Below are 22,618 nucleotides of genomic sequence, written 5' to 3'. Positions count from 1 at the left end.
GCTCTATTGAACTCAAGGCTATAGTTCTATGGAACCCAGCTATTTTTATAACATATTCAATTCAACAAATATTCCCTGGGTACAAACATGTGGAAAGTTCTGTACTGGGCTTGGTGAAGAACACAGAGATGAGAATTGACTCTTCCTTTCTGAAACTTCCTTATGAATGTCCGTGCGCTTTACCATTTCTGTTTGGATTATTCATTCCCTCAACTGAAAATTCTTCTCTTTCTCTTTGTTTTTCCAAACCTAGGCTTATCCCCAGCTCTATTTCTATCAGGTCTTCCAGAATAACTGCTATCAACAAAGCACTGTAGCTTCCTCTTCTAAATAGCACTCTTTTCTGTTTCTCTAATGATATACTTAAACACATGGCACTTTAGGTTGTTCTTTTTTCTGTGTATGCTAATATAATCACCCTAGCTACATTACTAGCTCTTGAAGAATACAGTATAGTCCATCTTTTAAAAAACCCTTCTCTCCATGTCCTTAACAGTGCTGTGCACATAGGAGATAATCACTAAGTTATAATTTGAACATGTGGATAAAACTAAAGATTGGGGGACTCTAAGTAGGGATAGATCCTGTTTGGAAAGACTGAGCTAGTGGAACTGGTGGCTTAGTCTACAGAGTTGTGTTGTGTCTAGCTCTTTACAACCCTATGTACTGTAGCCTGCCAGGCTCCCCTATCCATGGAATTTTCCAGGCAAGAACACTGGAGTAAGTTGCCATTTCCTATTCCAGGGGATCTTTCTGATCCAGGAATCGAACCCATGTCTCTTGCATCTCCTGCATTGGCAGGCAGATTCTTTACCACTGTGCCACCTGAGAAGTCTACAGAGTATCACTTCTGAAGATTATGAAATGAGAGATCATATGTATAAACAAACAATGATAGGCAAGCAGAGTAAAATGAGACAATAAATCTATAAGAAGGAAATATTCAAAGATAAGAATTTCTTAGTTAAAGAAAAAAAGATAGGAAGTCAATAACAGAAAACCAGAGAACTGGGTGGTTATTGGATTTGGAGGATAAGCAAAATTATCAGAATTTGAAAAGAAGGAAAGGATCAATCAAAAAAAAAAAAAGAAAAAGTTTGGTCTCAAATTCAATCCTGACCTTAAGCAGAGATAACTTAAAGAGCACACCAATTGCCCTGAGGCTCTTTAAATTCCATCAGCTTAAAGTGAAGTCATTCAGTTGTTTCTCTTTGTGATGTCATGGACTACCGTCTGTCAGGCTCCTCCATCCAGTGGGATTTGCCAGGCAAGAATACTGGAGTGGGTTGCCATATTCTTCTCCAGGGAATCTTCCCAGCCCAGGGATCAAACCCTGGTCTCCCGCATTGCAGGCAGACTCTTTACCGTGTGAAATAACACGGGAGGCCAAGGAAGCCCGAGGTCCACCGGGCTAAGGTTGGGCTGAATTCTGTAGCCAGGAGATGGGAAATTAAGCGGCTCTTGCTGGCAAGAGAAGAGGATTCTGTAACAGGGAACACTTCAACAGTCAGTCACTACACAGTCCAGACATGGCAGACAGACCTCTATCATCCAGAGTTTATTCTAATATGCTGGTTTATGTGAAGCAGATGCACATACTGCTGAGGAAGCATAGACTCACTTTCCCAATCCCATTGGGAACATATGCTGCTGCTCTTGTCCTGGGTCTCATTTTCATGGTAGATAGCATTAAATCTTTTGCCACCCAGTTGCTATAGCAAGATAGGGGGGCAGGGGTACCTCTGTGTGATTCAGTAATGGCATAGACAAGCATTTCTTCCCCAGAACAGAGGATATTCAGTTAGAAAACTAGATAATTGTGTGTGTGTGTGTGTGTGTGTGTGTGTGTGTGTGAATGACGCCTCTTTAAAGAAGGCAGCCTAAAGAAAAATAATCGGCTCTTCGAGCTAAGATCCTCACTAAGGGGATGCTGCGTCTTTGATTGGGCTTTCCAGCTTAAGCAACTCTGAGAAGTAGGTTGAGTTCTCTTTATGGAATATTAGGGGATGGAGTTATACAAGAATCTTGACATTTCCCTCTCTTGTCCCATCAGGACGATCCATCACTTCGAGAGTTCAATGGAAATTGTTTTCTACCAACATTAAAAGTTATTTGGGAGCTTTTAAGACATAGCAAATATATTTCTTTAAGAGAAGTTTATTTGCTTGTTTAAGAGAGCTGCACTTTATATATAGTGCTGATATAAACTGGTGCACAGGATCCTCTAAAACCGTTTATATCCACAGTAAAATACATTTTTGTGATACTCATACCACAGACTTAGTCCAAAGCCGAGGGCTTTTTGATCTCTGCTTATCTCCCAGCCTTTGTGGCTGTTAGTCTTCACCATGTCCTAGGTCTCCCTGGCCACACATCCTGGCCTCAGACCTCAGCCTGCTGGCTCCATATAGACTTCTTTGCCTATTTATTTCTCTAAGATGCCTGGAAACCTCTGGAAGGCCAGACCAGGAAGTCCATAGCAAGGTTCTGGCTAGCACTCCCTTCTCATTTACCTGAATTTTTAAAAAATTTTAATATGTATAGTTCCCCATCTTTTATTCCTGGTATACAGTCTAGTACTTAGATACCTTCTTGGACAAAGACATCTCATCTCTGGTATATTTCAATGATAATTTCACTTATATTGAAGATGACGTGGTCCTTATTTTACACTTGTTACATTCTGGCTGACTTAAGGTGAATGATTTCAATTGTATGGTGGTAGGAAAAAGCGTTAAAGAATTGTAAACTAAAAATTACCTAGACAAACTTCTTCAACTACAGATGAGAAAATTCAGGAAAAGAACGTGACTTACTTAGAAGGGAACAAATGGAAGTTGAGTTTCCTAACCCTTTAGGAAATATCTGAAGGAGTGTCTTATGGAGAAATTGTAGGCCTCATCTTGTTGGAATCCAAAAGTAAGACTAGAACCAATGAATAGAAGTTGTAAAAAAGCAAAGACAAATAACAAAGAATTAATAATTAGAACTAGAGTGAGTTCTCAAGAAGTAGTCTGTTTTCTGTCATTAGACTATTAGAGACATTTGAACAGAAGTAAGATGACTACTTGTCAGGGATATAGAAAGGGATTTCTTGGATGGAATTGTCACTCTGATTACATGTCTCTCCTTTATTCCAGTTCTGAGAATCTAAGTGTTGTTATGTGAACAACATAACAAGCCCACCACTATATCTGGTGGGCTTGAACTAATAATGACCCTTACATTCCAAAGTATAAGCAGATGTAGCCTTTAAATCCATCCCTAGATTATATTCTGGTTTGCCTCTGCTGCCTTGGATGAGCCCTGTATCATCAAGTCAATCCTCCTTCTCTGCCAGGAGTAAAGATCCAGGGAAGAGAAAGGAAATGAGAAAAGCTTCAGAGATTTCCCAAAGTATGGATCAAAGGGTAAGCAGGATTTTTAAGAGAAGACATTCACATTAAGTGGTACATTTTTTAAGGAAAAAGGAAAAGTTGCAGTCTCTGTTATTTGTCTATAAACAGAGAGCTTAGGTTGACAAAAATAAAGCTATCGAGATTTAAAACTTAGAAGCAATCAGAAGTTCACACAAAAAAATGAAGCTTTCAGAGGGTTAAGGCCATTTTGGCTTGGATCCAACTCACAAATTCAGTACAAATCTATAAAACCTTTCTAAGCAAATCTGAGAGCAACTGTTTTCTAAAAGGGGCTATTCTTGGTGCACGTATCCATTTCCATTCAAATCAATGCAAGTTTTTAATACATGGAGGACAGCACATCATTACAGTTCCAATCCAGGGCCCAAAAGCCTGCCTAATGATAATCACTCTCAGAGTTCATCCCTTTTAGAGCTCATATTCCACTATGCTCCACGTCAAAATGAGGTGTGGCCTCCCTCTGCGACTGGGACATGGTAATTAAATTCAAGAATTAAAAGAAGTGTTAGAAGAATGTTTTCTTATCTAAGCTATTTAAAAAAAAAAACAGAAAAAATAAAAGTGTATGAGAGAGAAGAAACAGAATGTAAAGAATACATTAAAAAAAAAAAAATAAAGAGGCAAGCTACCACTATTTTTGCTGGGGGAAGAGAAGGAAAAGAGAAAGGGAGCGTCCACCTGTGAAAGTAACTGGGAAATACTACCAGAGAGATCTTCTCATTAATAGAAAAGATCAAGGGACTCAAAAATTCAATTCAGGAAGTGGAGCAAATACACTCCCAAAGGTACTGGTCTCCTCTTTTATTTCTCTGAAAAAAAAGAAAGAAAAACTAAATGAAAGCTATTGTGGACAGATCACCTTTCTTATAAGAATCACGTTCTGTTTCATGAAGACCGTAATAGCAATCTTGCATTTGGAGGGGACCCTAGAAATAATGGAGGACTTCCCAGGTGGCGCTAGTGGTAGAGAACCGTCCTGCCAATGCAGGAGACATAAGAGACGTGGGTTCGATCCCTGGGTTGGGAAGATCCCTTGGAGGAGGGCATGGCAATTACTCCAGTATTCTTGCCTCTGAGATTCCCATGGACAGAGGCGCCTGGCAGGCTACAGTCCATAGAGTTGCAAAAAGTAGGACACAACTGAGCGACACCTACAGCAACACCGCTAGAGATAACAGAATCCAACATACCTCCTTTAAAAGACAAAGTTAAGCCCAGAGGCATTGGTCACTTATTTGCCTCTATTTAGCAAAGGACTTTAGTCCAAATTTCCCAATAACCAGACCAGAGCCCTTTCTACTATACTTTGCAACCCTGAAATTAGTAGGGTTGGGATAAGAACTGCACTCTTGCCTAAGGAGAACAGGAGTGGGGAAATGCCAAAAGTCCATAAAAAATTAAACATCTGTTTGTCATTCTTAATACATGGTGACAGACTCAATTAATTGAGTCCTTTCTTCCTTACATGCCCTACATAGGAGCTAACAAATTTTGTGAGTTCAATACAAACAAAGCCATCAAATGCTCCAAAGTATAACAAGACCTTAAACACGTTTCCTAAGCCCCCAGCACTATGAGTTTGTAGTTTTATAAATATCATGGTGAACAAGAAATGCTGTCTTGTCATATTCAAGCCAAATAACAGCTGGACTTTAAAAATAAAATTTTGAAGACATTTGCCTTTTATATTTTTAATTTCTGTTTTCTTGGCTTACGGTTTTGTCATTTGATTTTGATGAGTGGTTAATACACATGCACAGCTGCCTCTTTTGGTGACCTTTCCCTGCTGCTTCTATGCTCAAAGCTATGAAGCAGATCTACAAATTGCTTACTAAGTGATATTGGCATTTTCACAACTGGCAGACATTGTCCTGTGAAGCCAGGCTTACTTTAGTCACTTCAGATGCCACACAGGAGAATGGGGTGAAAGCACAGGAAGGGATGTTAGTCACTCGGTCGTGTCTGACTCTGAAATCCCACGGACTGTAGCCCGCTAGGTTCCTCTGCTCTGTCCATTGGGATTCTCCAGGCAAGAATACTGGAGTGGGTAGCCACTTCCTTCTCCAGGGGATCTTCCCAACCCAGGGATCGAACCTGGGTCTCCTGCATTGCAGGCAGATTCTTTACCATCTGAGCTACCAGCGAAGCCCCAGAGGAAGGGGAGAGCCCCTTAAAACTGCCATTATGCATTATTCACAATAGCCAAGACATAGAAAACAATACATTTATACTTTTGAATGTGATAAAAATATTATTCATCCATAAAAAAAGAAAACCCTGCCACTAGCAACAAGATGGATGACCTTGAAGGCACATGCTAAATGATGTCAGACAAGAAAGACAAATGCTATATGATCTCACACATACATGGAATCAAAAGAGGCTAAACTCATAAAAACAGAGAATAGAATGGTGATTTCCAGGGACTGGGAGGAAGGGGATATGGAAAGATATTGTTCAAAGAGTATAAACTTCCAGTTATAAGATGAATAAGCTCTGGGGATCTGATATATGGCAGGGTGACTATAGTTAAAACTACTGCCTATACACTTGAAAATTGCTAAGAGAGTAGGTTTTTAATTTTCTCATCAAATAAAGATAATTTGTGAGGTATAGAGGTGCTAACTAACCTTATTGTGGTAATCATTTCCCAATATATATGTGTTTTCAAATCATCACAGTTTATACCTTAAATTTGTACCAAGGTTATATGTCAGTTATATCTCAATAAAGCTGGAAAAATATCTCAACTGTTCAAAGCCAGATCATGTGTGGACAAAGAAGGGATGGCATCCTGAGCCAGAGCTTAAAACTCACTTGGCAGTGGAGCTTACCTAAGTAGCTTCCACTCTGAACCTCTATGGGGAACAAAGAAGTCTTGATCTTCTTAATACTTTTCTCAGTGATAATTATATCTGCCTTATTATCTATGCATTTCCCTTTTAATCTTCCATCTTCCTTCACTATACTTTAAGTTCTAGGAGGTCAGGAACATATTTCTTTTGCTTCCTTTGGTTTATCCAATGTGTAGTTCAGGGACAGGCACACAGAACAGGCACTCAAGAAATGTTTGTTTGTTTTTAGACCAAGATTGAATGAAAGAGTGAATACATTTTTTAATATTCTTTCACTTCAGTTCCTTCTTACTAGCGAAGTGGAGAAAGTATTATGTGTACCTGTTATCTACTCTGACTTTAATATGAGCTGAAACTCCAGCAGGCTTTGCAATCAGCTTGCGCTTGAACAGATGCCAGGAAATATCCTGAAGTCAGCAGAAGGCTGCTACCCATCCCAGCAGTCCTCACAAAGGCGCTCCACTTCTGTCGGTATTAGAGCAGGTAACTTGACTCCATTCATGAACTCACAGTCCCCCAAAAGCACACGAGGTCTCAATGGCAACTCTGGGCAAGCTTCTGAAGGGAGGTTTTCACACGCTCCTTAAGCTCCTGGGCCACTACAGGCCTTCTACTATTACACTCATCAGGCAGTGCTGTTATGTGTGACAGAGTAACACGAGAGCGGGCGCATGGCATGACTTGCTATATTTAGGGGAGAGGAAATGGGCCATACTGAGAAAGGTCACAAGGAGTTTGTTCAGAAAAATGAAGGCACCACTTATGCATCTGTATATACAAGGGGTGCAGGAGAGCACAGTACTTTAACAGCTTGGGTTCTGGAGTCAGTTTGCCTAGGATCAACTCTCACCTCTGCCCTTACTATCTATATGACCTGTGGCAAGTTACTTAACTATTCTCAGCCTCAATTTTCTCATCTGTAAAATGGGGAAAAAAAACCTTCTTTACATAGTTGTATATGATTTACATGAGAAAATATGGGTTAAAAGCTTAGCACGTTCTCTGGAATATAAATGCTTAATAAATGTTTGTTTAAAAAAAGCATAGTAATTAGGAAATTAGCTTGAATCCAAACAATCTGTGTTTGAATTGAATGGAAGTTCCAAAGAAGCTTCTACATAATATGTTTCTCTACAGTTAAGCCTTTTATTTTTTCTTTTCATAATCGTTAATAACTCTGACTATGATTTTTAACTTACCAAGCATATGATATCATCAATTAGATTACTAACATTACTGAAAGGCAAATGACTTTATACCTATTGTACAGTTAAGAAGGGACACCAGGTATGCCACAGTCCATGTCATCATAAAGATTCGGACACAGCCGAGCAACTAAACAACACAGTTAAGACACTAAGTGAAGAAAGATGAATGACATTAAGAAAACTCAGAACAAGGATAAGGTGGTAGAATTCTCTAACTCCTAGTCTACCAAAAAAAAAAAAAAGAACAGACTGAATACTCCAAAGTGATGAAAAGTATTATTTCATTGTGTCTAGTCAAAAATGAGGTACTCTACAGCATCATCTTCCAACAAAATTGAGATGGGCCACATCTGAATAACTGACTCCCTAAACCACCGAACCTTAGTCCTCACCGGGAGGGGGGGAACCCTGTATCTCTAAGTGCCTATAAAAATTTCAGTGTCACTCTGCTCTCAGTACACATTTTTCATGAAAGACAGTGAGCGATTTCTGCTTTTGAGTCCTCCTTATTCCTCCTCTTCTGCTCCCCCTCCTCCTCCTCTTCCTTTCTCTTTCCTTCCTTCCCTGTTCTCACACATGCACAAACCAATCAGAGTTTAACACCCTGTCTCCAGGACTTCCATTAAATATTAGTCTCTTCTATATGGAGAAGGCAATGGCACCCTACTCCAATACTCTTGGGTGGAAAATCCCATGGATGGAGGAGCCTGGTAAGCTGCAGTCCATGGGGTCGCTGAGGGTCGGACACGACTGAGCGACTTCACTTTGACTTTTCACTTTCATGCATTGGAGAAGGAAATGGCAACCCACTCCAGTGTTCTTGCCTGGAGAATCCCAGGGATGGGGGAGCCTGGTGGGCTGCTGTCTATGGGGTCACACAGAGTCAGACACGACTGAAGTGACTTAGCATTGGTATGAAGAACCTGCCATCTGAAAACTCTCTGGAGTGCTTCCTAATGTCTGATACTATCCATCCCTTAGTGCTCATGCCAGGGATTTCTGAACTGCCTAGGATGGCTCCAACCATCACTAAAAGCCATGCCTAGTTCAGATGCTGCTATGAAAAGTCTTTATACATTTTCAAGGGATTAGGGTCCTGGAAGAAATCATACCAGTAAAAGGGATAACAGTAAGATTCTTCCCCTCAAGCTAAAGGACTTTAGCTGGGACCCGAGATGGGTGAAGTATTGTGTTACTCTGAAGAGAACAAATTAATCTTCTCTGACTGGTGGGAGGGATTCTGCCAAAGGCACAGCTAAAGGGAAAACCAGCCCCTACTCTGTGATGACACAGTAAATAACAAGGCAACATTACTACTGAAGTGCTGACCTAACTCATAAATTGTACCCAGCCTCTGGGGAGCAATTTCTGCTGATTCGCTGCTTGTGCATTTAAAACAAACAAACAAAAAGGAAAGAGGAGTGGACAGGCATTGATACTGCTGGGGATAAACACGTTGAGAGTAAAGCTGGTCTTTACCATCCAGATTGTCAAAAGACTTTGTGAAGGTTAGAATCCAGACACAGGCTGGGCCTTGCCCCAGCAATTATTAATTTTACACCAGATCTGCTTCATACTATCATTTAGTTTCCAGAAGGGTTTGATTGCACCTGGGAATCATTTGTATGGGGGTTAAAAAAAAAATCCTTCTTTGTAAGTTTGTCCCTAAAAAAAATAAATAAATAAGGAAGTCTTGAGGTGGTTGAAACAGAATTTTGTTGTTCAATGGAATGTAGAAAGTTCTTTTTGCTCTGTGTTCAGTAACAGGATCTACATGAATTTCAAATTCCTCAACTGTAACACACAATGAAGACTAACATTTCTTCTGTTTTGCCAAGAAAATTGATCTGGTTACTTCCAAGAAAGACCATAAAGATCCTATATCTAACTCGGGCGCACCTCTAGAGACACACAGAGCAGCAGAAAAGAGCTACAGAAAAGCCACTCACCCTCTGCATCTTCTGGCCGGGTAAGATCGATGACACCTGGGCCCAGCTTTCCATCTTCACTTGACTTTCCTGTTAACTGGGGCCCCAAATTTTCAAAGCGTGTTCTTTCCTAGAGGAAAGAATAACCAGAGACTTATTCTAGCTTCCAAAGCAGCCACTTTTTCCTTCCAATGTCTATCTTGCTTAATGGATGAAACTTGAATTTACAAACATCATTTCTGACCAACTGGAACTCAGAAAACCTTTCAGGAAGTGCTGACAGCACCTAAACCATAGTAGCTCTAAGGAAAGGACATCTGTGGCAGGAAACCTGCCAGGGCTGCACTGCACATCTTCTCTTGGTTGGATTTGTTCCAGTAATCTAAAAGGAATGCAACTGAAAGGTGTGAGCCAAAAGCACAAAATTTGAAAGAGCAGTTTCCATTAGAATATATACTGTTATTCAATGGGGAGGGGAAATTTCCCATTTAGAGATCAGAGTTTGCATTGGTACTCCTGGAAAAATACAAATCAGAATTTTAGGCAAGAAGATTTCAAAAACAAATATTTCAAAGCAGGCAGACTAGATGACGGCGCTGATACTGTATTTTGTTTAGGAGTTTGAACTGTAACTTCCTGGTAAGTGAGAAGCAGGACACCACTCTCCGCCAGCCCTTGAGTCAGGAAAGTTAAACACTTCTGCCATTACACTAGGAAAACCCAAAGGTGTTCTACTTGTTAACCTGTCCTTCTAGGAGCAGTAGACTGAAGCATCACAATGAGCTCTCCTTCTGTCGCTCTCTGGATCAGTAGCAGAGAGCTCATTGACCAGCATTAACATGGTGTTCTTGTCTGCAGAAAAACAGCACGTGTCTCCTTCTCTCCTCCTTGTTTCTCTCCAGACTCAAACTTGGCTTTGTGTTGTGCTTATGAATGAATGAAACCTTGTTGTTCATTACTATGAAACAATATTAAATGTCATGTCAGCTTGAATTTACAGACATGAAATAGCAGCTTCCAGCTCCGGGAATGGTTCCTGCATGTTATACTTAATGCATTATGCAGCAGTAGAGTGCTGATTGCTGTTCAGTCTATTGTTCAATGACCTAGTTCTGTACTGAGCATGTTCGGCATTAGATGGAAACACTCTGAGTGTTCTCTTCTGTAAGATGTTTAGAAACTTGGAAATATTCTTAAAGAGCAAACATACAATTACTTGATAGAGGCTGTGTCTCATTTGTACAGCCTCACTACATTTGTGCTCTCTAATATGATTATTTTTGAATATCATTATATTTCTATAATTAATTCCCATCAGTCAAATTGTGCAGGAAGTCTTCCAGTTCCCCTTCATCATGTAATGTTGAAATCTGTGTTGGAAGAAAATACAGTATAAACCTTGCTTTAATCTAGCACCATTTCTATGAAAGATGGCAACAAAATTATAATCATGAATTTCCCCAGCTGGGTAATACTAACTAGTTAACAAAAGTGGTATGTGGGGAAACCTCTGAAACATGACACTTATTTTAAAAAAAAGTGAAAATAAAAAGCAAATTAAGTATGGTTCCCCAATATCTTCTTATGCGACAACACTGCTGCACAAGAACAAATTATCCAGATGCAGGCCACAACAAAACGCAACCACAAGCCGTATGGGAGTTGCGCACACTGTTGCCGGGAGGACAGCTGCTTTTAATCAGCCAATTTGGATTACTGAGTAGCACTTTTGGTTGTTATGATGTGAAGCAAAAGAAAGTGAAGATGAGGAGTACCAGGGACAGCAAAATATTCAACCTTTGTTTTATCACATTGTTTCGCATCTCAAATATTTGCATGTGAATGCTTTCCCTATGCTAAATGCAAAGGGAGTTTTGATGTGACACCTGCAATCTTCTTGGAAGAACAACCTTTAGCGTATTTTCATGGGGGGAAAAGCAACTTTCTCTGAAAATCAACAGACCATGCTATCTATCAATATGCATATTTCAAGTACCTTCCTAGTCATTCATTCTCTTTGATTTTACCGGAAAATATTCTCAGTAAAAAAAAAATAAAATCATAAAGTTCCTGAAAGAATATCAATATTTTGACAAGGAAGGAGAAGAGGGAAAATTACATGCCATGGTTTGTAAAATCCTAAGACAACAAAGCTTACATGATGATAATATCTTTTCTTTTATAAAAAATGAAGTGCTCTCACAATTCAGTAGTATCAGCTTGTTTTTAATCATAACAAAAAACATTCAGAACATTCAACAACACATTCTCAGTGTCTTTGAAGTCATACATTTCTCTGACTTCATTGAAAAAATAATCTATGGCAAAGATAGTTTCCTTATAAAATATCAATATTTTGACAGAATAGAAGTCAAGGAAGAATATCCCATGAAACGCTTGTTAAATAGGCAGAAAATAAATCAATGATAAAAATTGTTTTGGGCAGTGGGCTGCATTTTATATTTGGTAATATTAAGCATTTGTGTTTGAGATTAAAGAAGGACCCTGCAAAGCCATGCCCTTTCATATAAATTTCAACCTAGTCTCCCAGAAGATTTCCTTCTTTTCTTCAAAGAATAGCTCAGAATATTTATTTGCCAGCCACATAACCATAAGATAAGAGGGTCTGATGTCTACAAGTTAGCTCAGGGCAGCTGAGCTAAGCAAAGATTTTACCAGTGAGGTTGAACACGAGCCTAGTAAATACAGGATGTGGACATGGGCATAGAGAGAAGTTTAAAGATTCTTTAGTTCCAAGAGGCCCTCAACTTCTGGCCATTAAGAGCCAATGGGTATGTCCCCATTCGGAAAGGCAGACGATGGGTGGCAAGCTCTTAACTGTAAGTTTTCCGTGCACTTGAACAAGTTTTCACGAGGTATATAGTTCCCAAGTAGATATTTTGGAGATATAAACAAAACACCTCAATGCTAATTTTAATCTCAACCCCCCAGGCAGGAAAAATCCCCAGTCTTCATGATGACAGTGAAACGCGCATTTTACATGCAGCGATATGATCAGACACTTACTTATGCATTGTCAGTCACAAACATGCAAGCAACATAAAAGTTATTGAAAAAAATTAAAGTCAGCTCTGCTGTGTTGTAGGACTGTTGGCTCTCTAAGTGCTTTGAAATTATGATGTATGAGGTAGATGTTGCATATTAAATAAAGATATTTAAATGATAAAGCCCCCTTTAGTGAGAGCTGATGAATGTTAAATGTTACAAGCCACAAGACGGTAGCATCCATCATCTTCACATATTATCGGAGTCAATGACGGGGCAGCCTCACTGATGACAGATAGACTGCTGCATTATTATCCCTTATTTCTAGAGTCACTGAACAAACCATTCAACTCCTCAGGCATTATTTTTAACTTTGCATTAAATTAGCAACTTTTCCCTTCCTGCCGCAGCAAGATTGATCAATTCTGTCTTTGCATCGGTGGAGAGGGAGAATGAATTTGGGGTAGCTAAAAAATAAGAGGTTTGTTTTCATCTAGGGAAAAAAAAAATCAACTTCCTCTTACTGGCAACAAATGTAAAATTGTGATATGGGGAAAGAACAGCAATGAAACAGTAAGCACACAATAATGGCTTTTCTTTGCACTTAGATAAAAGCTGAATTTTTGATGTGCACAGTATATTTTAATAAAATTTTATATACTATGTTTTATACACTTATTGGCTATTCCATAATAATGTGTGTGCTAACAGTAAAATTGCTCTTAAATTTATGTGTGTTATTTATACGTTCCCACGTAACAATGCTTTTTGTTGTAAAAAATATTCTGTTTATTAATGTAACTTTACAACCACTGCATCCAAGATCCGTGGTAAATTAATGACATTTTTATTATTTTATAGTGTCATTAAATTTTTACTGATCACTCCATCAAACAGAGGCAGTAAAGGCCATAATGTAAACTGGGACACTTAGATCAGGCAGCAGGAAGACATTCCATATAGTCTGAAGAAAACTGCTGGCAATAAATGATATTTATACCATCTTTAAGCATGTGAGAATACTTGGATAAGTTTGGCAAAACTGTTTCAGTAGTAGAGTGGATTGTATACTTAAATAACAGTTTGCTTGCCAGCGAGACAGGCCTTTTTCAAACCATATGCGAGATGACTGATTTCAGCCATCTCCTGAAAAACAACACACGAAAGGTAGCAATGTGCTGGGCACCCTCCCCCTGGATTTCCGAGACTGACCACCCTGTACCACACCTCAGACGATTTCAACATGGTCCTCCTTTCCACAAACCGAAGTGTAAAGCTGCACATGCTGAGAGAGGCTTTTTGTTTGTTGCCTTACAAATAATATTTCATTTGACAAGCAGACATGGCTGGACAATGATGTGATACATTTTATTCCAATGGTTGAAATGAGAGGCACTTTACTAAGCTGCATTCAGAGCTCTTTTACAAAGAATATCTGAATACGAGCTCATCCATAACAGGCACAGAACATGCACCTAAGAGGCCATTACTTAACATTGCAGTTAAAATGGGTAAAAAATAATATCATGTTACTTTCACATGTAAGTTACATTATAATTAGTATACTTTACACTAGCCCTCAGATGTTCTGTTCATATAATATTTGCATATATTTTTTATACAAATATTTTATTATAATGCATGCACATTATATATATATTATACTTTTGTATTTAGAAGACTGCAAGCAGAAAATTCTATGCTCATGTACTCACAAATTTAGAAACACCTACCTCTTACATAGGGATTTTGGTATGAATATTTTTTAAGTTAATAAGAATTTTGCTGACATATCTTAAAATAAATATTTAAATACTAAAGAATCTTTAAAACCATTCAAATCTGTGATAATAAGGACTTTAGCAGAGAAAATTAATACTACAGTGCTACTAGCCATCTTTCTGTGTATTCCTTAAGCAGTTTTCTAAGAGAAGTAACAAATACATGCATTATAAATAGAAATTCTCTAAGGCCTGATGCTGTGAAAGTGCAGTCAATATGCCAGTAAATTTGGAAAACTCAGCAATGGCCACTGTTTTCATTCCAATCCCAAAGAAAGTCAATGCCAAAGAATGCTCAAACTACTGCACAATTGCACTCGTCTCACACACTAGCAAAGTAATGGTCGAAATTCTCCAAGCCAGGCTTCAACAGTATGTGAACTGTGAACTTCCAGATGTTCAAGCTGTATTTAGAAAAGGCAGAAGAACCAGAGATCAAATTGCCAAAATCCGTTAGATTATCAAAAAAGCAAGAGAGTTCCAGAAAAACATCTATTCTGCTTTATTGACTATGCCAAAGTCTTTGACTGTGTGGATCACAACAAACTGTGGAAAATTCTTAAAGAGATGGGTATACCAGGCAACCAGACCTGCCTCCTGAGAAATCTGTATGCAGGTCAAGAAGCAACAGTTAGAACTGGACATGGAACAACAGACTGGTTCCAAATAGGAAAAGGAGTACATCAAGGCTGTTTATTGTTCTGCTTATTTAACTTATATGAAGAGTACATCATGAGAAATGCTGAGTGGGATGAAGCACAAGCTGGAATCAAGATTGCTCAGAGAAATATCAATAACCTCAGATATGCAGATGACACCACCCTTATGACAGAAAGCGAAGAACTAAAGAGCCTCTTGAAGAAAGTGAAAGAGAGTGAAAAAGTTGGCATAAAACTCAACATTCAGAAAACTAAGATCATGGCATCCAGTCCCATTAGTTCATGGCAAATAGATGAGGAAACAATGGAAATAGTGAGAGACTTTATTTGGGGGGACTCCAAAATCACTGCAGATGGTGACTTCAGACATGAAATGAAAAGACACTTACTCCTTGGAAGAAAAGTATGACCAGCCTAGATAGCATATTAAAAAGCAGAGACATTACTTTGCCAACAAAGGTCCATCTAGTCAAAACTATGCTTTTTCCAGTAGTCATGTATGGATGTGAGAGTTGGGCCATAAAGAAAGCTGAGCACCAAAGAATTGATGCTTTTGAAGTGCAGTGTTGCAGAAGACTCTTGAGAGTCCCTTGGACTGCAAGGAGATCCAATCAGTCCATCCTAAAGGAAATCAATTGAATATTCATTGGAAGGACTGATGCTAAAGCTGAAACTCCAATACTTTGGCCACCTGATGAGAAGAACTGACTCATTTGAAAAGACCCTGATGCTGGGAAAGATTGAAGGCAGGGGGAGAAGGGGACAACAGAGGATGAGATGGTTGGATGGCATCACTGACTCTATGGACATGAGTTTGAACAAGCTCCGGGAGTTGGTGATGGACAGGGAAACCTGGTGTGCTGCAGTCCATGGGGTCGCAAAGAGTCAGACACAACTAAGCGACTGAACCGAACTAAACTGAAGGCCACCACAATATTCTGAGATATTATCTATCCTTAAAGTTTCCACTATGTATAAGTTGCTGAGTACTAGCCCCGCTAAAAGGGTTTGCCCATTCATCCGAGCTCCAAGCTTTGGTGTCTTTCCAATCCTGGAAAACTCTTTTTCAAAAGTAAAGACTTCCTTGCGAGAGTTTTCCCCTCACATGACTCCCCTTCCCATCCTCTGTTTATATTAATACAAACTGGTCGGTACTATTTGTCTCACTGCTTTCCTTGCCCCTCTCTGCCTGGTTAATCTTCCAGGCTTGCTGATTCTCCTGCAGAGCCTCTTGCACTGATCCCTCAGTCTGTAAAGCCCAAGTTCTTCATAAACTCTGTAACCTCTCTGATCTGTCTATACTCTGATACACAAAAATCCCTAGCCTTCCCTGTATAATTAGCCCCTAGTTACATGTTATATTAAAGAATTGAGCTTTGGATCATGTGCACCTCCAACTCTTCCACAACAGCATCAAAAGATTTTTCAAGCCAGGGACTGTCTTGCACCTTTTCGATACATCTTACATAACATTTAGTGTTAGTGTCCGTAAACATTTGCATGTTTTTGCAAGCCCACAGAATTGATTAATCCACATACATCAAAAAACACCTTGTACAAGTGTGTTCAAACAGAATCAGATCAGATCAGATCAGTCGCTCAGTCGTGTCCGACTCCCTGCGACCCCATGAATCGCAGCACACCAGGCCTCCCTGTCCATCACCAACTCCCGGAGTTCACTGAGACTCACGTCCATCGAGTCAGTGATGCCATCCAGCCATCTCATCCTCTGTGGTCCCCTTCTCCTCCTGCCCCCAATCCCTCCCAGCATCAGAGTCTTTTCCAATGAGTCAACTCTTCACGTGAGGTCGCCAAAGTATTGGAGTGTCAGCTTTAGCATCATTCCTTCCAAAGAAATCCCAGGACTGATCTCCCTTCAGAATGGACTGGTTGGATCTCCTTGCAGTCCAAGGGACTCTCAACAGTCTTCTCCAACACCACATTTCAAAAGCATCAATTCTTCGGCGCTCAGCCTTCTTCACAGTCCAACTCTCACATCCATACATGACCACAGGAAAAACCATAGCCTTGACTAGACGAACCTTTGTTGGCAAAGTAATGTCTCTGCTTTTGAATATGCTATCTAGGTTGGTCATAACTTTCCTTTCAAAGAGTAAGCGTCTTTTAATTTCATGGCTGCAATCACCATCTGTAGTGATTTTGGAGCCCAGATAAATAAAGTCTGACACTGTTTCCACTGTTTCCCCATCTATTTCCCATGAAGTGGTGGGACCGGATGCCATGATCTTCGTTTTCTGAATGTTGAGCTTTAAGCCAACTTTTTCACTCTCCTCTTTCACTTTCATCAAGAGGCTTTTGAGTTCCTCTTCACTTTCTGCCATAAGGGTGGTGTCATCTGCATATCTGAGGTTATTGATATTTCTCCCGGCAATCTTAATTCCAGCTTGTGCTTCTTCCAGCCCAGCGTTTCTCATGATGTATTCTGCATAGAAGTTAAATAAACAGGGTGACAATATACAGCCTTGACGAACTCCTTTTTCTATTTGGAACCAGTCTGTTGTTCCATGTCCAGTTCTAACTGTTGCTTCCTGACCTGCATACAAATTTCTCAAAAGGCAGATCAGGTGGTCTGGTATTCCCATCTCTTTCAGAATTTTCCACAGTTTATTGTGATCCACACAGTCAAAGGCTTTGGCATAGTCAATAAAGCAGAAATAGATGTTTTTCTGGAACTCTCTTGCTTTTTCCATGATCCAGCGGATGTTGGCAATTTGATCTCTGGTTCCTCTGCCTTTTCTAAAACCAGCTTGAACATCTGGAAGTTCACAGTTCACATATTGCTGAAGCCTGGCTTGGAGAATTTTGAGCATACTAGCTCAAAACTAGCTCATACTAGCATGTGAGATGAGTGCAATTGTGCGGTAGTTTGAGCATTCTTTGGCATTGCCTTTTTTTGGGATTGGAATGAAAACTGACCTTTTTCAGTCCTGTGGCCACTGCTGAGTTTTCCAAATTTGCTGGCATATTGAGTGCAGCACTTTCACAGCATCATCTTTCAGGATTTGGAATAGCTCAACTGGAATTCCATAAGAAGAACCAATTTTATAATAGTTCAAGTTTGTGTAAGAGATGTTTAGACTTAACCCTCCACATTGTATTAATGATGTCTCTTTGGGCAATAATCATCAAAACAAGGAAATACAGAAAAAGTCCATAAATATTTTGTAAAAGAGGGAAGTGAGCCATTTTAGAAGAATATGCTAGAAGAATACAATTTAATTATACAACAATATGAAAAAGAGGTTTTTGAGTCTGACTTGGAATTTCTGCAGCTTAACACCCACATCTTTGCAAAATCTTTACAAAACACTGGCAAAAGAGGATACTATCCACCACAAATGTGTGGCTTAAAAAGCAGTATACATTTGAAAATAAAAAGGTGTTCTGTTTGTTCCTAAACAGAACAGTGCTAAGTATAATGTTGAGAGAAAGTCTGTGCCTTACTCTGAAAGACTTGCTCTAATTCCCAGCTCTGGACATATCTTGCCATGATGTGATTCTCAAGACACACTACTTAAGCACACAGGTAATTTCCTTTTTATGGACTTGCAAAGCTATCACTTTATTAGTATTTATTTTACATCCTTATTAAAATGTAGTAATTTAAGGAAGGACTGAAAATGAAAGCTTTATTTTAGAAAGTAACCACATGTACTTTCAAAAGGCAATTCTTTTTTTGGAAAGAGTTATTTTGGAGGCAGTGGGATTTACTTTCACAGGGTTATTTTGATGGTCCCAGAGTCAGTTATCACAATAAAAAAAGACTCTGGCTGTTAGAAGTGAGGTAACAAACTTCATTGTTAAATACCATTTTGTCAGCTAAAACTATTAATTTCTTTACTTTTTAATATACTCTTAACACCAAGCTGTGTGCTAGAAATCATGAATAATTTAAGTCCCAAGTTTTCCAACCATGTTTGCTTCTGTAGGATATGAATGGGGTGGAAGTAGGAAAGGGTGTCATTTATTGATCATGTACTAAGGGCAAGGCTCTTTGCAATGACTATTTCCTTTTACGTTCCCACCAATACTACAAGGAAAAATATTATTATTGCTGTCAGTTTTGCAAGAGAAGAGGCTCAAAAGGAATTTTTTATATTTTAAGTCACTTAACCAAAATTTAGGTAGGTATTTGGGCTGAGGTGAATTTAGAATAATAACTCTACAACTTAATTACTATGTGATATCTCTGAGCCAGTTTCCTCATTTGTAAAATGGAATAGAAAATGCACATGCTGCAGGGTTGTGATGATTAAATAAGAGATTATACATGTGAGTGCTTTGCAAATATAAAGCAGCTCATAAAATATCCACTTCTGTTAAATATAGTATTAGTGTTTGCTAAATGTTTCAAAGCTAAACACTAATGAAGATGGTGTCCTGATCTAAAGGCCGATATCCATGCTCCTGTGTCAACAACACAACCACAAAACCAAAGATGCTTTCATTTTTGTCTTGGTTGCTAAGCATCTGAGAATTAAATATAAATTTTAGCCTTAGAAACTATGTAGTACCTGGATCTTTTTTCCCTTTATTTATAAGCCTGCAAATACTCCCCATTATCCACATGCTATGTTTTTGCTGTGTTAGTCATTCAGTCATGTTTGACTCTTCGACCCCATGGATTGTATCCTCTGTCCATGGAATTCTCCAGGAAAGAATACTGGAGTGGGTAGCCATTCCCTTCTCCAGGGGAGATTCCCAACCCAGGGGTCAAACCCGCGTCTCCTGCATTGTAGGCAGATTCTTTACCATCTGAGCCACCAGGAAAGCCATCTATTTACAGGAGGAGAACCAAACTTCTCTGCATGGCTCATATTCCCTTACATGATCCGGCTGCTGCTCTCCTCACCAGATTTATGTCTTTCTCATTCTGATTTAGTGCCTCTGTTCCAAGAAGACAGAATTTCTTGGAGTTTCCTAAATAAGCTACGATATTTTTTGCCCTTGTACATTTGCATATACCATTCCCTCTTCTATTAACAGAATGCCCTTCCTTTATGGATGGCATCATAGTTAGCCTACTCTAGGCCTAATTAAAGCATTTCTTCTGGACAAAATCCTTTATTGACTGTCTTCCATCAGCTCCCCTATTTTGTTCCATCACACCATGTTTATTGAAAAATGCATTATAATTATTGGTTTATATGTCTGTTTACAAGTCTCCCCAACATACTTCTCAAGATGTTGTGTCCACGTCTTATTAACTAGAGCATCAGAGCTTCTCATGATGATACTAGGCACTTTGGTTGGTTGCTAAATCCTGATAATGCTAAATTATTTCTTTCTCATTTTTCATTTTTATTTTACTTTAAAATTAAACTATTTTCAGATCTTTTTTGAAAACAGTGAGACAGAGATGATTAAAAGGTACATAAATACAAAGGAAGATATGTAAATCAGTTGAACAATCGAGTGATCTCCTGGTCAGGGTAGGCTTAGTGCTGAAATATAGGAAATCTGCCTAGCTATTACTATTCAAAAGGGCTCTGCAAAAATCTTCCCTAAAATCTCAGTAACAACCATTTCCAAACATTCTTCTTACAGTCTTCCATTTCTGAGCAATCCATCATTAGCAATTCATTCTTGGAATTAATTCATATCGTCAATACTTTTATGAAAATACAATAGAATAAATCATTGAGCAAAATCATACTAATTTCAGTTTAAATCCTCTAGAGAAACAAGAAAACCTCTAGGGAAGATAATCCAGATGAAGCTACATAAAGAGAGACATAAAGAATTTGATCAAGGGGGTTCTTTAGGTATTGTAATCATAAAAGGAAATAATTTCACAAGAGTTTGGGAATGGCCAAGCTAAGCAAAGATGGCTGTTAAGGGCTGAACTGCATTCTCTTAAAATTCATGTGTTGAAGCCTTAACCCCAAGTACCTCCAAATGTGGCCCATGTTTAAAGACAGGGGCTTTAAAGAGGTAATTAAATTTAAATGAGGCCATTGTGGTGGACCTAATCCCATTTGATTAGTGTACCTACGAAAGGTGTAGATTAGGACATAGAGAAAGACACCAGAGATGTGTGCTCACAGAGGAAAGGCCATGTGAGGATACGGTGAGAAGACGGACGTCTGCAAGCAAAGGAGAGAGACCTCAGCAGAAAACAATTCTTCCAGAGTCTTGATCTTGGACTCCGAGACTCCAGAATTGTTAGGAAAAAATATCTGTGGTTTAAGCCACCCAATCTGTGGTATTTTGTTATGGAAGCCCCAGCAAACTAGCAATAATACAGTGGCAACTTCTGCCTCTTGTATCAAAGGAATAAGGCAACAAGTTTTAGACATGAGATCCTACTAGCCTCAGCAACAATTCTTTAGAAGTTTTTGCCATTAGGATCTAGGAGTGATTCTATCTTTTGACAGCTAGAGCTAGCTAGCCAGAATTCATCAAAAGTGAGAGTTCTCCCTTTAGGGGAGAAAAGACTTGTAAGGGCTGGCTAGGGCAAAAGTTTTCAAAACTCCAGAAACTAATGCTTGAGGCAAGACACAGAATCAGTAAAGACTGACAAAGTTCAGGTCGCCTGTCAGGAGACTCATACCTGCCACTGGACAGTAAGTTCCTTGGGGGAGGGAAAGTGGCTCTTGATTCTATCTCCAGCTAGGATTGTATCCTATACGCACAGAAGCATGCAGCACATGCCTTCTGAAATGGGCTAGTGTCTGCAGAACTTCTCATGGATATGTTTTATGGAGCTTTCAAAAACATTCTCAAATGATGTATGACAAATTCCCCTCAGGATTTGAAGAGTACACCAAGCTAAGCAAGTTCTCTCTCCACACCCCTGGCAAGGACAGTATCCTGTATATCTCCTGTAACATACACTTAGATGCTTGTCACTGATCATCAGATGATAAATGATAAAGTCGCATTAACTCTGAAGACATGAGATCGTTTTAGGCTTGGGAGCCACCGAGTTAAATTAGTTTCATCAGGATTATAGTGCCTATGCTTTCTGTCTCATTCATATGGTTCTAATATGGTTTTAACCAATTGCAAGGTTATTTATAAGTTTGCAACTCCCAAGTAGAGTTATAAAGTGTTCAGATTTAAGCAAATCCAGTTGTGTGGTAGCCCAACTCCTACTCACATGTGGTTTCCAACTTTTTATTCCTATACAGAACATGATACATATTTGTTCCTGAATATTCTCTGATTATTTGTTTCAATAACAAGTTCACAAAAAGTTCCATTGTAAAACCATACAAACGTCTATTAAAATAAAATACATGATTTAAAAACTGGAGAATTTTATCTCCACTTAAACCACCAGTGAGAATTTATTATACTAACATTTATCACATGAATAAAGAGTATAACAATAAAATAAATGACTAGCTAAGCAAATGTCTTTGTCCAAAAAATTATCTTGGGAATTTTATTTCTTCAAATCTAGGTCTTAATTTCAGATACCTACTCAATTTACAATGTGTACTTTTTAATATTGTTTGTGGAAACACAGGTGCAGTTTATTCAAGTTAAAGACATCAAAGCTATATAAACCAAGAAAGAATATTTTCTTCAAAAATATACCTTCTATTTCAATTTTAGCTCACAAACTGATAAATTAAAAAAATTTTCCCTCAGAAACATAAACACAAAAAATGGAAAAATATAAGGTATTACCACCATGCATTTGTTTTGATTTATGATATATAAATATATCACATCTCCTAAGAGGTTTTCCTATAATTTAAAGAAATATGTGTTCTACAAAAATAACACTTAT

The 22,618-nt window shown here is 38.8% G+C and overlaps 1 protein-coding gene across 50 annotated transcripts in view; it reads right to left on the bottom strand.

The window, feature by feature from the left end:
- The window catches only part of SOX6 (SRY-box transcription factor 6), a 719,879-nt gene that overhangs the window by 40,405 nt on the left and 656,856 nt on the right, over positions 1-22,618 (bottom strand). For all 50 annotated transcript variants that reach the window (XM_086339827.1, XM_086339833.1, XM_086339855.1 and 47 more), the window contains one exon: positions 9,432-9,540. In XM_086339827.1, coding sequence (XP_086195953.1) covers positions 9,432-9,540 — 109 coding nt within the window. The remainder of the gene's footprint in view (positions 1-9,431; positions 9,541-22,618) is intronic.

This window comes from Bos grunniens, chromosome 15, assembly GCF_055505025.1.
Source record: "Bos grunniens cultivar Pamir isolate PY7600 chromosome 15, Bosgru_T2T1.0, whole genome shotgun sequence".
NCBI classification, from domain to species: Eukaryota; Metazoa; Chordata; class Mammalia; order Artiodactyla; family Bovidae; genus Bos; species Bos grunniens.
Note: the sequence above shows the minus strand (reverse complement) of the source record. Positions and strands in the feature narration are given on the sequence as shown.